The sequence below is a fragment of the Delphinapterus leucas genome, chromosome 1 (genome assembly GCF_059928025.1).
Source record: "Delphinapterus leucas isolate spDelLeu-1000000601 "Yukka" chromosome 1, BTC_Dleu_Yukka2, whole genome shotgun sequence".
NCBI classification, from domain to species: domain Eukaryota; kingdom Metazoa; phylum Chordata; class Mammalia; order Artiodactyla; family Monodontidae; genus Delphinapterus; species Delphinapterus leucas.
The window spans coordinates 40,347,204-40,363,954 of record NC_143129.1 but is presented as its reverse complement, the minus strand read 5'-3'; the positions used below and the strand labels follow the sequence as shown (position 1 = coordinate 40,363,954).

At 51.0% G+C, this 16,751-nt stretch overlaps 1 protein-coding gene across 1 annotated transcript; it reads left to right on the top strand.

The window, feature by feature from the left end:
- The first annotated feature begins 12 nt into the window (after positions 1-12).
- Positions 13-3,494, top strand: LOC149750479 (large ribosomal subunit protein bL32m-like). Its single transcript, XM_089908428.1, is given in 2 exon segments — positions 13-2,824; positions 2,827-3,494. Coding segments are annotated over 2 exon segments (564 nt in total). The 5' UTR covers positions 13-2,622; the 3' UTR covers positions 3,189-3,494.
- Positions 3,495-16,751: the final 13,257 nt, after the last annotated feature.

Here is a 16,751-nt window from a genome sequence, read left to right as displayed (position 1 = left end):
GGAAGTAAAGAATGCTTGGAATGCCCCCCTCGTTGGCCGTCCCTCTCCACCCCCTGCAGAGCATTCCCCGGACTCCCGCTCCATTGAGAAACTCCCAGGCTCTGAGGGCTAGGATGAAAGAGAGGATAAGGACAAAGAGCAGGCAGGCAGCCGGCTGGCTCCAGCTTCAAGCAGGCTCCCTCCCCCTTACCTCACCCGGCTCTGGTGTTCGCAGGCCCCCAAACAGTCTGCTCCCCGTACACCTGCCCTCCTACCGGCCTTCGGTGCCTGCCGGTTTGGAGCATCTGCACTGCCCTCCCCCTCCCTGCATCTGGGGAGCTGGCAAAGTTGCTGAGTCTGGGGAAGAAGTGGGGAGGCCAGGCAACTATGGGATCAGGATGGGAGAGTAAACAAGAAACCGTTTAGGCTACAAATGGGGTATTTCAGTCTGATAATTTTGAAAAGGCTCCACGTCTCCTGGTGATGGGGTTCCCACCTCCAGCCTTTTCATGGAGACTTTTCAAAGCTCTTCCAGCCCCGAGGCTCCACCACTTGAAAACAAGGCAGGTCCAACTGAGTGCTGGAGCTCTGGGCTAGACTGTGGGTAGACACAGGAAAAATATAAGGGAGGGTCTTTACCCAAGAAGCATAGAGTTCAGATGTGGAGTTAACTGTGTTCATTTATTCATTGACTCAGGAATGAAGCCCTATTGTGTGCTAAGCTCCGTGGAAGATAGAGGTAATTGCTCTGTTCCTGGTGCAGCGCGTAAGATCCTAACCTCAGAGAGGTTGCAGACTGAACAGCAAGCCAGCATGCATAAAAATAAGTAAAATTCAACAGAAAAATTTTTAGTTCAGAGAATGTTGAAAGGGAGTTGGGATGATGAGAGAGAAGAATTGCAACTTAGGAGGGCTACCATTTTTTAAGTGCTTATGTATCAAACACTTGATATGTAATGCCCAGGAAAGCCTTGTTAGTTCGGCACAATTTTTATCATTCTTGGGTCACAGAGGAAGAAACTGAGACTCAAAATCATAAAGTAACTTGCCTAGTTGGCAGGTGGGAAAACTCAACTCAAATCCAGGTCTGAGGGATGCCAAATCTTAGCGGAGTGGGCGACGGGGGTGGGGGGGGGCTCATTTAAACTAGATTGGGTTTGGAGAGTTGGGAGAATATCAGTGAATGGAAGTACGAATACTTATTGAGACACTATTACATGCCACACTCTTGTCCAGGCACAAGGAGAACGGCAATTCCTTCTGCCCCAGATGCCTTCCCCTTACCTCCAAAGCCCCAAAAGGGAGCTGGGAAATAAAGGGTGAGTGAGAACACGGAGAAGCTAGAGTGGGGAGACAGGACAGGAGGAGAGAAGGGACGCCAAGCCCCTGCCGCCCATCCTACTAACACTGCTGGCGGGGCGGATTTCTAGGAAGAGGAGGGGACGCAAAGGTACCTGGTCCTGAGATCTTTGTCCTCTTTGAGGTCTGTTTGCTTAACCTCTTCCAAGCCAGGGGCTGGGAGGGGTGGGCAGGAGAGGGGATGGATGTGGTGGAAGCCCGCTGGGGAAAGAGACTCTGGGTGGGAAGAGAATGTCTATTACTCCAGCCCCTAGAGACCCAGGCTCGGGGATTCCATTTGCACGGAGCTTCCTTCCCCTCGCTTGCCAGGATGCTTCCCCTCACTTGCCAGGATGTTTCATACCAAAAACATTCCAGAAAGCAGGCTCAAAGAGATGACTCTGGGCCCCAGGGGGGAAGGCTGAAGCCCTAGGAATATTTAGTGCCACATCAGTGCTTCTGGAATGTGAATAACCCAGACAACCACCTGGGGCAACTTTGGTAGACAGGAAAGGGCCTTCAGAAACCAAGGCAAGAAAGTCTTGGTCAGAATTCTCACCTTAGCCTCAGCCCTTTCCTGGGGCAAGTCCACCCAGGCTGTCCCTGAGTGGAAACCCCCTCACTGGGTAGTACCGAGGCTCCTCTGCGCAGAGCGGGGAGACCCCCACAGCAGGCTTGTCAGGAGGAGCCCTTCCCTTCTCCCCAGACCCCATCCCAGTCAGGCTGCCTTGGACCTTCTGATGGGCCGGTGGGAAGGGGAAATGGAAATGCAACAGTCCCCTGCATGGCACAGCGCCCACATCCCACTAGAGCTTCTGCTCAGCTCTGCAAGCCAGAATCCAGAGACTCACTGACAGCCAGAGTATGTCTGGACTGTGATGAAGCCAGGACAAAGGGCGAGCTGAGGAGCCTGGGCATTTTTAAGAGGAGACTGGGGCTGGGGGGATACATTTGTATACAAAACGGACAAAAATCTCTACCCTTACGGGGTTTCCATTCTAGTGGAGGAAGATAGACAACGCAATAGATATAATAAATAGGTGAATTATATAGTATATTAACAGGTAATAAGCATATGAGGAGAATGGGAAGGGGACAGGGAATAACGTTTTATATCGGGGTGATCAGAGAAGGGCTCATCGAGACGGTGGCATTTGTGCAAAGACCTGAAGGAGGGAGGTGCTAACCACATAGATATTTGGGGGAACAGTGTTCCAGGTGGAGGGAACAGACAATAGAAATGCCTTAAGTGGGAGCAGGTCAGGCTAGTTCTAAAACAGCCATTGAGGTTTTCGGGCGAGCAACATGGCACCTGCCATGCCTATGCTAATGGTTCCGCCGTGGCCCGCAGCCCAGGGACTCCTCCGGAACTGTTGGGAGCAACTGCAGCGGAAACTTCGGCAGAGCCGGCCAGGCTTTCCCAGTCCTCAATGGGGACCAGCATTAGCGGTCCAAGGTCCAGCTATATTTACAGAACCAGCAAATGATACCAATGGAAGGAAGGAGATTTCAGTTTTTTGGAGAGCATCTTTTGGATGGCATCTCCCAAAGACAGACGCAGCATTGAAGTTAACAGGTGTAGGAGAAGAAACCCTCATAAGCTTATTAAAGTTAAGAACAATATAGACGTTTGTCCTGAATGCGGTCACCTGAAACAGAAACACGTCCTCTGTGGCTATTGCTATGAGAAGGTGTGTAAAGAGACAGCGGAAATCAGACGACAGATAGGGAAGCAAGAGGGAGCCCCTTTCAAGGCTCCTACCGTGGAGATCATGGTGCTGTACTTGGGGGAGACACCCTCCGAGCAAGATCAGGATAAGAGGATCATTGAGAGAGAACGGAAGTGGCCATCCTGGTTTACCCAGAATTGACACCAAACATGTTTTGAGAGGATAACTTCACATAAGACGTTTCTCCTGAAAAAGAGGAAGATTCTTTGTTTTTATGTTGGTTGTGTGCTTGTTTTTAAATCATCAGCATAGCCTAAAGCTTTCTTTATAAGCAGTTAGTTTTTTTGCAGGTAATTTGAAGAATGCATCAGGAGTAAAGTCTGAAAATGTTCGTTTATGCAGAGGCTCAATGGATTTATGTGTCTGTTTCTATTATACTATGAAGTTTTAGTACACAGAATTTTCAGGACAGAAAAATAAAACCTAATTTAAAATTCATAGCCAGAATTATGCGTCTGGGCTCTGGTTTTGTTTGCCACTGGTTTTTCTTACAAGAATACTTACTCAAATGCTTTTGTTTAAGTAACACCTGAAAATAGGTTATTTAAATTCTGGGTATCGCTTTTTTAAGATGGTAGATGTAGCAGTAAGAAAAAGTTCGTTCTCTTTGGGTTTTTTGTTTGTTTGTTTTAGCAAATTAAAATTGCCTTTGTATGGCACTTTAAAACAAAAAAAGCCATTGAGGCTGGAACAGAGTGAGTGAAGGAGAAAGTAGCAGAGAGAGGGTCAAGATAGGTAGCAGGGGTCGAGCAGTAGAGCACCTAGGGCCTTGTGAGCCATTATACAGGTTATGGTTTTTTTCTGAGTGAAATGGGGAGCCAGTGGGAGGTTTTGAGCAAAAGGAATGGCGTAATCTGACTAAGGATTTTTTTTGTTAATTCCTCTGGCTGCTTGTTGAGAATAGCCAGGGGGTGGGGGTGGCTTGAAGGACTTGAGGGATGTTGCGTCCACTGTTCGAGAGTGGGAAAGGTGGCAGGTGGAGGGGGGTGGGGGAAGCTAGGGAGCACTTCGACCTCCAGCGGCGGTAAGAGGTATAAGGAGTCTGGAATTTGGGAAAGAGATGTGAGTTGGAGATAGAGATTTAGGAGTTGTTGCTAGGAAAGAATTTCTGCTCTGGGTGGAAAATCACCTTAGTTGATCTCTGAAGTCCCTGAGCTCTAAAGGTTCTAGGATTTTATTGAATGGGAAAGCAGTTATTTGTATAGCTGATCAGTTGTTTGTGAAAGCTTGACAGCCTCGACAGCGGGGGAGGTGGGTGTTGCTGAGCTGGGGAGGCAGTTCTGCCTGATTGCAACTGGCTTTCTCGTCCTGAGGAACACAACGGGGCTTCTCCCATCCTTGGGAGAAGGCTGGGGGGCGGGTTGGGGGGGGGAACGGTCCGTTGTAGAACCGAGTCTTCCTGTACGAGAGGGCTGTACTAAAAGATTTCTCAAGACCCTCCCGCTCTGAAACTTTACGGCTGTGCACCTTCTAAGGCTTTTACAGGTTTTATAAGAACATGGGAAATGTCACCCTTGGGCCAGGGCTCTGCCTCTGACACTGGCAGAGGGGATGGGAGTTGCCTTGTACAACCCAGGCCCCAGAGGAGAAGCGGGCTCCCGGATTCCCAGTTCTCTTCCTGTGTTTCAGAGCTTCCTGCTTCAGATCACTGGGGAGCTTGAGCGCAGCCCACAGGGGCCTGGGAATCTGCATTTTTAACAGGCCTGTTGATTGGTTCTGATGACACCAAAGTTTGAGAACTGACTCCAGGTGAGAGCCTTAACTTGCCTCTACAGAGCTGCTGCCTTTAGAGGAATTTTATGCCACTGGGCACACAGCTTCTCTCTGGGATACAAACCTCTTTCTCTTTCTCCCTCTCTCACTCTTATTCTGCCTCCTTTCGGCTCTAAAATGCTCCCATCACTGATTGTTTCTCGGAAGAATTCCCCATGCTTTTCAGGCTCTTCCCTCCTCACTCCAGGCACCAGTCCTCTCCCCCAGCTAATCCCACCTTCTCAATTTCACCTTTTCCCCTCTGGGGGCATTTAGGTCAAGTTGGGAGAATGAGTCATCCTAGGGTTGGGGAGGGGGGCTTTAAGTCCATAAATGGGCAAAAACTCTGATTTCAGGTCTCAGTCTCTAGGAAAGAGCCAATTTCTCCCCACTGTCCCCCGCCCCCAAAGGAATTCCCCAGAGAAAAGGAAGGCGTTGGGAGAGGTACTGACCAATGAAATTCTAGAAACAGCAGTTTTTTAGGAGATAGGAGACTGACTCAGCTTCCCTGATAAACAGACAGTGCCGGCCAGGATTTTCCCAGCCCAAGAGGCCAAAATCCCATTTCCGGGCGGAAACGAGGGCCCAGCCAGCACCACCCCCTCCCTACTCCTCACTGCTTTCCCCTCCTAGAAGAATGCAGCTCCAGGCGGTGCTGACCCGGGCTCTGGACAGCACAGGCTCTCAGCTATCCCAGCAGGGCTGACCACATGCCTCACCCAGACCCCGGGGAAAGGGTGCTGTGACCTTTTAAAGTTTCCTGGCTGGATTCTGAATCACCCTCCAGCCTAGCCTGCAGTGTCTTCCTGATCTTTGGCTGTGCCCATCAAGCAGGTGGGCCCCTGGTTGGTAGCAGACCAGCCGCTGGCATGGAGCCCCCCTCTATTAAGGGACCCCTGGCTTGCTCTGCCTCCCAGCCCAGTGCTCAGTTCTCTGTGAATGGAAAAGCCATTGGCCAGGTGGCACCTGGGGAGAGCTGGCTGTCTCCTCCTCAGAACCTCACACAGTGGCCAGGTCTCCCTTGAGATCCTTTCACAATTCAGGGTCTGGGCCTCACGTGGCTGCTCTAGAAACCTTGCTTGCAACAGGCCCAGGAGACTAGGGGGCAGACTCACAAACCTCCAGGAGATGAACAGACACAGCCAGAATGCCAATTTGTTGATGTATAATGAAAAATAGAACTGCTGTGAAACCCACCAGACACTCGGGTTTGCCGATGAGCACGTTCGCTGTCTGTTGGCCATTTCACACGAGGGGAAGCCGAGATTCAGTGGGACGGTTACTCGGGCAGCACAAGAGCTGGGCAGGGAACGCTGTGGCCATGAATGGTCTTCGTGGAGTACCAGCCTCTCAGCCAGGACGCACCAGGTGGCCGTGTTCAGGACGCGCTTCCCCAGTACAGCTCTGGAGGACATCCCACACATGTATTTGTTGCCCCAGAGACAAGCTCCTGGCTTAGCACATTCCTCCTTTAGGCAGAACAGAGTGCAGTCACTTAGAGAGCCCCTTTCACAGTGCGCTCACACCAGTCCTGTTGCCCCAAGGATTAAACTGGATGACTCATGAATGTGCTTTGTAAGCAACACCTCCCCAAAGAAACTAAGGAGTGGGAGAAGGTACTCAGTAAATGTTTAATAAAGGGCCTCCACCTGCTGTCCTGGCCCCAGCCCCTTAGAAATGGGAATCTGATAATTGAATCAGTGAAAAGCCATCCCCTAATAAACCCATCAACGTGTATTGAGACCTTACTGTGTTCTAGGTGCTGTGGAAATACGGAAGCAATAAAGGCATGGTTCCCTCCCTCAAGGAATTTGTATATAATAAAGTTGAAGCTATAAAATAACATCTACAGGATGATCGTGAACAGCCCAGAGGTGAGTGTGCTAAGGGTGTGTGTCTGGTACAAAACATGTGTAGTATGCTCATGTTCTATTGGACTTGGTTGTAATGGGACCACTCATGTGGATGAGGGATGGACCACTGGCTGTTTTGGGTCCCCACTCTTTTGTCACTAGATTGGTCAGTAAATGAATAAGCCCCCCACTAACTAAAGTCTCTAGGTGTCTAGGCCCCAAGGCAGGGTCTCACTTGAGTCCACTCAGTTGAAATGTGAGGGCCCAGCTGTCCTTCCTCACAACCACTAGCCGTGGCAGGAAATGAGAGAGAGGGTCAGAATGAGCAGATGAACACCAGGGAGGGACGGGGGCGTAAGGTGGTTAGCTCCCTCCTTGCCAGCTATGGCTGGGGCCGGTTGGGGCAGCGAGCACACTGGTTCTTTGACCCTGTCCCCAGCAGCCCATCCATTCTTTTCTCGCTGCCTGGAGGAGTTTACCTTCTTTAGAGCCTCTCAGAGCCTCAAGATGAGGCAGAATTGTAACTCTCTCTCTGAGTCAGCTTGGTCCACTTCATAACTTGTGTGCCACCCCTAGGGCCCTTGGGTCCGAGTCTTTCTAGACCCATTTTTTTTCATCCCTGCTAAGGCACTAGACGAGATCCGGCCTCAGCCTCCTCCCACCCCCACTACCTATCTCAGAAACAAGAAGCAGCTTGGAGTCACATTAAATTATGTGTGCAGTGTGTCATATACCCACCCCAAATCAATGTCAGGGGCAAGGTGCTGACACTGATCAGCACTGAAGTCTCTGGTGTTGCTCTAGAGCACCAGCTCTCAAAGTGTGGTCAGGGACCCCTGGGGGTTCCCCAAGTCCTTTCAGAAGAAAACAAGGTCCAAACTGTTTCCATCATAATATGAAAACATCATTTGCCTTTTTACTTTCATTCTCTCATGAGTGCACAGTGGAATTTTCCAGAAGCTTCATGGTGTGTGATATTACGACAGACCGGATGCTGAAGGAGACGTAAGAATCCAACTCTGCACGGCAATGTGAACATACTTAATACAATCAAACTACACACTTAAAACAGTTCGGATGGTAAATTTTATGTTATGTATCTTGTTACCACAATTAAATTTTTTAATTTTAAAGAAAAGAATCTGTCTCTTTTTCATTAAGCCAAACATTAAAAACATTTGCAAAACATGTAGAACAATGCCACTCTTCTCACTATTTTTTGTTTGTTTGTTTTGGAAAATATAGCAAGTTTTTGTAAAAATGTTTTATATATGTACATGCGTAATGAGTTATTACTGTCACTTTTTAAAACTTATTTTAAAATAAATTAATAAATATTTTTTAATTTATGTTTTAATTTCTAATATGATAAACACCAGTTCACCCACATAAATGCTCTTTGAGTGTCCTCAATAAGTTTTTAGAGTATAAAGGGATCCTGAGACCAAAACATTTAATAACTGCTGCTCTACTGAGAAGGAATACAGCAGGTAGGGTTGCCAGATAAAATGCAGGATTCCCAGTTAAATTTGAATTGCACATATACAACGAATAATTTTTTAGTGTAATATTACCTAAAACATGCTGAACTAAAAAATTATTTGTTGTTTATGTGCAATTCAAATTTAACTGGGTATTCTGTATTTTTATTTGCTAAATCTGGCAACCCTGACAGCGGGAAAGATTTAGGTTAGACTGAGAACTTGAGTCAGATGTTGGGATTCTGACCCAGGAAAGGATGGAGAATTTCTGACAGCTTTGAGAAAACCGAATGGTTCTGAGGGCCCTAAATGCTTAGGGCTAGGGGTTACAGCCAGGGGGTGGGGCGGGGACAAAGGGTCTTCCCTGAGCTGGGCCCAAGACTCACTCCAAGAAACCCAGGCAGCTGGAGGATTAGCAAAAGCAGTGGAAAGTGAAACCCAACGTTGGGAGGACTGAGGTCTCTGAAGGATGTCAAAAACATGAGGCAGTGAGGTCATTCGGCTGCCCCTGAGCTCTGCTAAAAATAGTTGTGGTTGCCATAGGGGTGAGAGCTATCAGGAAGCCAGGGGTGAATCTCCATGTCTGGTTGGGGCTGTGCAGAGATATAGCTGGGGCGGTTGGGCCGTCAGGCCAGGTGGCAGGAAACCTAAGACACACGTTTGGGGCTAGAAATAACAGAGACAAAGAATTAGTCTTAGGAGCAGCCCAGGGGAGAAGGGCCCACACCTCCAGCTAGAATGGAGGCCAATGACAGGTCCCTCCTCCCATCAGCATAGGGAAGCTCTAAGAAGCTCTTTCCTTTAAGAGAGGCAGGGGTGCCCCAGAAATAAGACTAGCAGGGAGGTTTTGGTGCTTTTTTAAAAAATTATTTTATTTTTTTGCCTTCAACATGTATTTAGCATTACTCTATACTTGGCATTGTACCCATCCCTGAGGATTCTGAATTGAATAAATGTGGTTCCCACCCTCCAGAGTCCGGTGGAGGAGACAGATGCATAAAACCAACACAAATTTATGAATTCTTTTTGATAAGGGTTAATGATCAAAGGCCCGAGCAGCAACCCACCCACTGCAAACCAGGCCCCTCCCTTTAGCAACCCCCAGCCCCAGCCCAGGCTGCAAACCAGCTGAGGGTGGAGAACCACCCAGATGCCTGCAGAGCGACACTCCAAGTTCCAGACACTTTCTCTGCCCACACACCTCTGCCAAATGTTTGGAGCAAAGGAAAATAACCCAGTTTGGGGAAAGACATAAAAATGACAGTTTTCTGTCTTGAACCTTCTCCCTCACCCCATCCCAGCCTGGGAAAACCTGTTAGATGCTTCTTGAGAGGGTTTCTAAAGGCCATTATTGGCTTCCAGTTAAAGTGGGTGAGTGTGTGTATGAGGCAGGCTGGCCTTCGTTGACCATGGAGGTTTGCGACCCAGTTCGAAGTGACAGAACAGGTAGAGACAAAAGACAGCCTCATTTCTGGTGTCTAGCACTTACTGAACAAACATGGATTGAGCCCCTATTGCCAGGGACCAGGGTGGGATGTCGAGTCCAGAGCTCCAGCCTGCTAGGGGCACCGTCATTACACAGGACACTGGGGAAAGCTTCATGGAGGGAGTGAGCTGCGTGCTGCAGGCTGAGTTTTCCGGGTCAAGTAGAGGGGTTTTTAAGGAGCAAGAATTCCTTGAAAACTTAAACACTGACTTCAGACAGTCAAGTCTGGTGCCTGTATGTAAACCTCATTCACTCAGTTGTGCTCCATATCCCAACTGCCACCCCCTCTCCAGCCCCATTTTATCCTCGGATATGCTCCTGCCAAGTAAGGTGTCTGCTCTGTAGGGAGAGGCAGGTCCAGGGGCTCTTTCTCTGTCCCCTGGGTTCCTGGGGTTCAGGATCCAGGCCTGGTTTCTGCCCTTGTCTCTCCTCTCTCACAAGCTGCAGGCTGGTAGCTTGACCCCTCACTGCTGTGCCAGGAGGGAGGCTGTTAGAAACACAGCTCAGCACGGGGGCAGGCTGGGTGTGTCTCTCTGGAGCTGCAGCAGGACCCCGCTGGGCACGGTCAGGAGCGGTCAGGACCAATCTCCCCTGCAGCCAAGTGCAGCCGTTTCTCTGTTGTGCCTTCCCCACCGTCAGACAGACTGTGTTGGCTCCTCTGAGGCCCCATGTGAGAAGGAGAGTGTTGGCTCTGCCCAGATTGGCTGTGTGACCTTGGGCAATTCAGTGGACGTTGACCTCCTATTTGTTCAAGTATAATCTGTACTCTAGGGTCTGTCCGAGGCAATATGTGTGAACACACTTTGTGAGCTGTAAAGCACAGCACTGGTGTGAAAGGCTGTTACTTTGTGGGAGTCCAGAGCCCCCCATGGTTAGAACAGGGAGGCTGTCTCAGAGTTTACTTTTCAGGCATCATCTTCCACATGGGGATTCCTAACCTGGGGTCTTTTGGTCTTTTGGAAGGGAATAAATTACAGCGTCTAAGCTCTATCCCAGAAGAAGAGGAAGAAGAGACAATGACCATTCCTCCCCTGGGACTCAGGGAGAATGGGTGTTGCCTTGTAGAGGGGAGAAGGGGCAGGGCAGGGAACAGCAAGCCAGATCTGGGCCCCTGTGGCCTCTGCCTGCTTTCACAAAGGAGTCTTCTCTGACTGCCTGGATCAACTGTGGTCAAATCCCTTCCTCCATGGACCCTGCTGTCTTGCACACAGCTTGCACACAGGTTTCCCACTCCTGTCCTCACAGCTCTCGGGGCCCTCCTGGCCCACCACCCAGCAGGGCAGGTCCCGTGAGTTGGCCTTGGATGGATGTTGAGGGGAGTTCGTCCACCTCCGCTCACACTTCACGAAGGATGGGGGTCCCACAGAGGAGCCCAGAGACGTGGTCTGAGGGGGAAGCTGCCCGGCCCTGTCTGGCACAGCCGAGGAGGCTGGCAGGCGTGCCCCCTCTCTAGTGACCTCACCTGAGCCTGCCAGGCGCACCCTCCCTGCCACACCCTTCCTAAACCTCCTTCCAAACCTGCCCTCACCCAGCAGGCCTGTTGAGGACCACGCCCCATCTCAGGGCCCCAGGGGATCCTAGGGAGAGTGAGGTAACTGTGGGTCAGCCCCTCACCAGGGCCTGGTCTGGTCTGAGGGGCAGGGCTGGCCTCCTGCCTCCAGTCGATTCTGGGTCCCTGATGACTTCCGGGGTTGGGGGTCACAGAAGTGCAAAATGACAGACTGTCAGGGTTGTTATATACATGGGGAAACTGAGGTCTGCAGAGAGCAGACACAAGCAGCAGGACACCCAGTCTGCAGTGGGAAGCTGGGGGACTGCATGGCAGGGGACTGCTGCCTTCCTGGCCCCGGCAGGCCTCTGACTTGGGAAAAGTCTGAGGTTTAGAGCCACCTGACAGTTCTCCTGCTGCTTCCCTTGCTTCTTTGCTTTTTTGGACCCATATGAAGGTGTTCTGGAGCGTAGGAGCGAGGTTAGGAAAGGGATGACCCTGTGGGGTCAGCAACGTGGGCTTTGGAGCTAGACAGGCATAGGTTAGAACCCTGGTTCCTGCCACCTCCTGCCAGCAGGACCTTGAGAAGTACCTAGGTCTCGCTGAGCCTCAGTTTTCTCATCTGCAAAATGACAATAATTACTATCTAGAAATGCAGAATGTGTTACATCTATTATCTCATTTAACTCTCACAGCAAACAGTTTGAAGCAGATATTATCTCCAACGTTCAGATGAGAAAACTGAGGCTCAGATACATCGTGCGGGATCTCGGGAATCCTGATGAGTGGTAGAGCTGGGACATAACCTGTGACTGTCTGATCCCAGGGCCCGTGCTCTGGACCACTCTGCCATTCTGCCGTGGCCTTGGAGGATGGCTGGGAGAAATGACGGGGGTGAAGTAACAGGATATAGCGCCCCTTCCCCAGGCCCTGATGAGGTGTCGCAGGGAGCAGGGCTGGGTGAGGGAAGAGGAGAGAGGGGCTTCTGGGTCCAAAGCAGAGGCCACTGCGAGGGTCCCGGGCCTGTGGCACTTCGGGTTAGTGGAAGGGGAGGGACCGGAAGTCTTCTCGAAGGTGGATGAGGGCAGAGCCAGTGAAATAGAGATTCTGTGGTTAAAGCAGCCCCTCAGTGTTCCTGAGACCGTGGGGCTGAGGGAAACGCAGACTCAGGAGGAACACGTGCCAAGCTGCTGACAGTGCTTTCCCCTGCGGAGGGACAACATTTTTACTCTCTAGCCCCCATATTGTTTGCATTTTTTACACCGACTGTGCATTATTTGAATTTTCTTGTAAAGGAAAAATAAAGGCTAGAAAGATGTATGTCAAATGCTAATAGTGGGTGGAGGGCATCATCTGTGACTGAAGTTCCCTCAAATTTTCTACGACAAACATGTATTAATCACTCTGAGGAAATATTATTTAAATGAGATTATACATGTAAGGTGTCCAGAACAGCACTTCTGCCATGATGGAAACGCGTTCTGTCTGTGCCGTGCAGTACAGCAGACACCGGCCGCACGTAGCTCCTGAAAGGTAGCTAGTGCAGCCGAGGAAATGAATTTTTAATTTTATTGAATTTTAATTAACTTACATTTAATTTTAAGTAGGCCTGGCCTTTGAGGATTCAATAAGACAGACTGTGGATGACGGTGCTGGGCTTTATTTATTTATTTTGGCCGCGCCACGCGGCTTTCGGGATCTCAGTTCCCTGACTAGGGATTGACTGAACCCGGGCTGCGGCAGTGAAAGCCTGGAATCCTAACCGCTAGGCCACCAGGGAACTCCTGATGCTGGCCTCTAGAAGAAAGTTTGCTGCCCTGTCACCATCTGAACCCTTCCTGATGAGTGCCCTCTTCCCTGCCCTCTCTTTCCTCCCCGGCTTCAGAGCTTCCTCTACCTTCCGCTACTGCCTCCCCCTCAGCCACCTTACCTTCCTTCTCTGACCCTGTACAGAGCGCAGGGGTTCCTCGGTCAAACCCCTCCAGCTGTGCTTGTCGTGATGTGCACATCTGCAGGTGAGAGCCCAGGCTCAGCACCGCCTCACTGTAGCAATCTCGAGAAAGTCACTGCCTCTATCTGGGCCTCAGTTTCCTCATATGTATAATGGGAGTCTTGGCCAGAGATTCCATAAAGGCCTCACGGCCCTTTACCTAGCTGCTGAGGTCACAGGCTGGGATCACTGGGCATGGCCAGGGGTACTGGGCACTGCTGAGCAAGAGGTACTTAAGTGAGGTGACAGAAAGGACTGTCTGGCTGTCAGGATTATGAACGGGCGAAAAATGTGTGATGAAAGATGTGTCATGGAGGGAAGAGAACTTTGCTAATCCAGCTCCCCTCCAGCAGCTAGCTTCTCTTTCTTAGATCATAACTTCGTTTTAGCAGTTACCAAGCTCCACTGTCATTTTTTTACCTCTGTCTTCCTGGATAGATTTTGAGATGTTCGAAGAGAAAGAGTTTGTCTAGTTCGCCTCAGTATCCTCCATCTCTTACATAAAACAGATGTTCATGTAGGTTTGATGAACAGATGAATAAATTGTTCCTTTGGATCCTCCCTCGGCTTTTCCCTCTGGGGTTGGCATTAAGCTCTGTGGCTCAAAGGACTTAGCCTTGGGAAAAAATAGAAAGTCAATGGAATTTGTAGAAAATTGTTTTTCCCTTTCTGCCTCCTTGAAAATGTTTTTTCTTCAACCTCTCAAACCCTAACCTTCTCTTTCTCTGGCAGAGTAAAGAAAGTGTTCAATGGGAAAAACGAATTCATACTAAGGTGTGAATGGCTCAAGGCTTACCCCTCGTAGGGTCACCTGCATTTGTACATGTAACAAGCAACACTTAGCCTACCTGTGGGTGTCAGGCTTCAGCTACAGCTGCGGCGGCATTGTCAGCAAGCCTGGGTTTGTCCTGGGGCAGCCATTCACCAGCTGTGTCCATGAGTAAGTTCCCCTCATCTTTCTGAGACTCGGTTTGCTATCTGTAAGCGGAGTCTTATGTCAACTCTCTAGCTACCCACTAGGGTGATGGTGGAGATAAAATGAATCCATGTACACAAAAAGCATTGTTAGCTGTGAGGTCTTGGATAGGAAAAGGGATTGATATTGCCATGACTTTGGGCCAGGGAGGAGGGGTCTCCCCACACCCTCAAAATCATACCTGAGCAGATGACAGCTGTGCGTGGAAGCCACCTCCCTTTTAATCTCACAGCTGCCAAGTGGAGAAGAGAACCCTGGCATTCTCTCATCTTTTGCCCTGCTTCCGGGGGAAGGTGAGAGGGAGGCCAGGAGAGCCTTTGGAGCCAACCTTGCTCTCCGACTCACCTCCAGATGCCCTCCTCGCAACCTGGGCATCCAGCAGTGAGGACTCCCCACGGTTAGAACACCGGTCCCGACTCCTCTGTCTGCGTGCGTTCCTGCTCACAGACCTCACCAAACCAAGCCGCCTCTCCACCACACTGGGAGCCTGCACTTGAGTCTGCTTCTCAGAGATACTTTCTGGATTTCCCAGAAACTCACTAGCCTCGTCAATCTCTCCATCTTAAATTCTCCATTTGTGTGAAGGTGGGGACCCTAAGGCCCAGAGAGGTTGCATGACCTTCTCAGTATCACACAGCATAGTTGAGTGTTAGCCCCCAAGTCCCTAGCCTTCCGGATGGTCCCAGATCTTCCTGAGGAGAATGCTCACCCTTTCCCTTCTCTCCCCAAACTCCCCTCACCTTCCCTCTCTCTTTCAAGCACAAACAGCCCCTCTGAAACCCCCAAGTCCCATAAGTTCTGGAGTGGGGGTTCCCTTCCCCTCTTCCCTCTCCTTCTCACTGGAGTGGCCTTAGAAGCCCCTTCCCCAGGTATCCTGCCCTCTGGGGTGTAGGCTGGGCAGTACTGATGCCTGAAACACCACATATCCCTTCAAACCATGTAACGATGCCTCTGTCTCACCTGCACGCCCAGAAACTGACCAAAACCATCTGCTTGGGACACTCTCCGTTCTTGCCTCTTGCCCGTCCTTCAGTGCTCTGAGAAGCCTCCCCAAAGGTCCCTATCAGAGTGGAGCTCTCCCTCCCTGGACTTCCCACCCCGTCCCCTGCTGCAGCACTTATCTCTTCCTCCCTCTGTTAGAGGGCTGTGTGTGTGTGTGTGTGTGTGTGTGTGTGTGTGTGTCCCCGCTAGGCTGTGAGCTCCATGAGGGCATGGACCATGTCTTACTTTTCTTTGTGTCTACATGCCTGGCACAGAGCAGGTGTTCAAAACTGCATTTCTTGAATTTCATTGAACCTAAGCCTAGTGGTTTGGGCTACAGGCTACCTGGACCACAGGCTGCCCCCCTTTGACGAGAGCTCCAAGACCAGCAGAGAAGGAAATGGAGAGGAAGGAACGGGACCCCTGGTCAGCCCCTTCTTCCTCAGCATCCACGCTGCTATCGCTCAGGTCTTCCCATCCTTGGCCTGGCGTGGCCCTGCCTGACTGAGAAGATGGAGAAGGGACCAGCCAGAGACATATAACAGGTCTGTGCTGGTGACTTGTCTCTTGCATGAGTTTATTTAATGCCCAGTTTCGTGGGAAGTCTTCTCCTCCTCACCTCCACCTCAACTCTGGGTGCTTGGGGCTGGGCTCAAGTAGAAAAAGAACAAAGGGACCCAAGAGAGTGGTACAGAGAGAACTCAGCCTTCCTGCAGGAGCCCAGAGATCAGAGCGCCCAAACCAGCTGGAGACCCAGATCTTTCTAAAGGGTTTACTTTAGTCTTCTCTTCAGTGAGCTGAAATCGCTACAAGAACAGCCAGAGTAAGGCAATCAAGGGACCTTTAGGCTGGGAGGTGGGCGGGCAGCAGGGTCCAGGCACCCAGAGCTTGTGGAATCTCCTCCGGGTGCTTTTGGAAGCAGAGCCAACTTGGTGGGTGGCTGCCTGGGGGCAGGGGCATGGCCAAGGTGGTCTATCGAGCACCCCTGGGCCCCTCATCTTGAGTTAGACTTTGGATTGGCTACCAGGGAGGGAGGGCTCTTCTGGGAGGACCCGAGTGTGGGAAGCAGTGCCGCCGTCACCAACCTAGACTGTCCTTCTAGCTAGCTGGGTGACTCAGGTCCTGCTGGCAGGTCTGGATGTGCTGGGGCAAGTCCCAGCCTTCCCTCCCTCTCCACCTCTGTCCCAGCACGTCTGGTGGAGGCCGAGCCTCCTCCTTCCAGCTCCACTGGGGGGTTGGCTACAACCCTTCAGCCTGAGGGGCCACTGCCAGCCACTCTCTCAAGCCCTGCCCCAGGCTTGGCCCCGAGCAGGTCAGAGCCCTCTGTGGGGACGCCAGATGGCCCAGCAGCAGCCTGACAGTTGTCTCCCTTAGGGAGAGAGATCTGGGAACCTGGGGTGCAGGCACCCATACCTGATATCTCCTCTGAGCCTCACGAGTGCCCTGCCACTTGGGCAGCCCAGGCATCCTTATTTCGACGAGGAGACGCGAGCCTGCAACCCCCCAGCCAGCGCTGAGTGGCTGAGCCTCCACCTAAACCTGGGCCTCCTGATGCCGATTCCTGAGCACACACCTGGGCCCGTGGTCTGGAGGAGGCTGGGCCCTGAGCACTGATATACTCACAGGACCCGGGTGGAGGCAGCCAGCCTGGGCCAGGCAGGCCTCATCCAGTCCTGTCTCAAGCTGGGGCCCGACT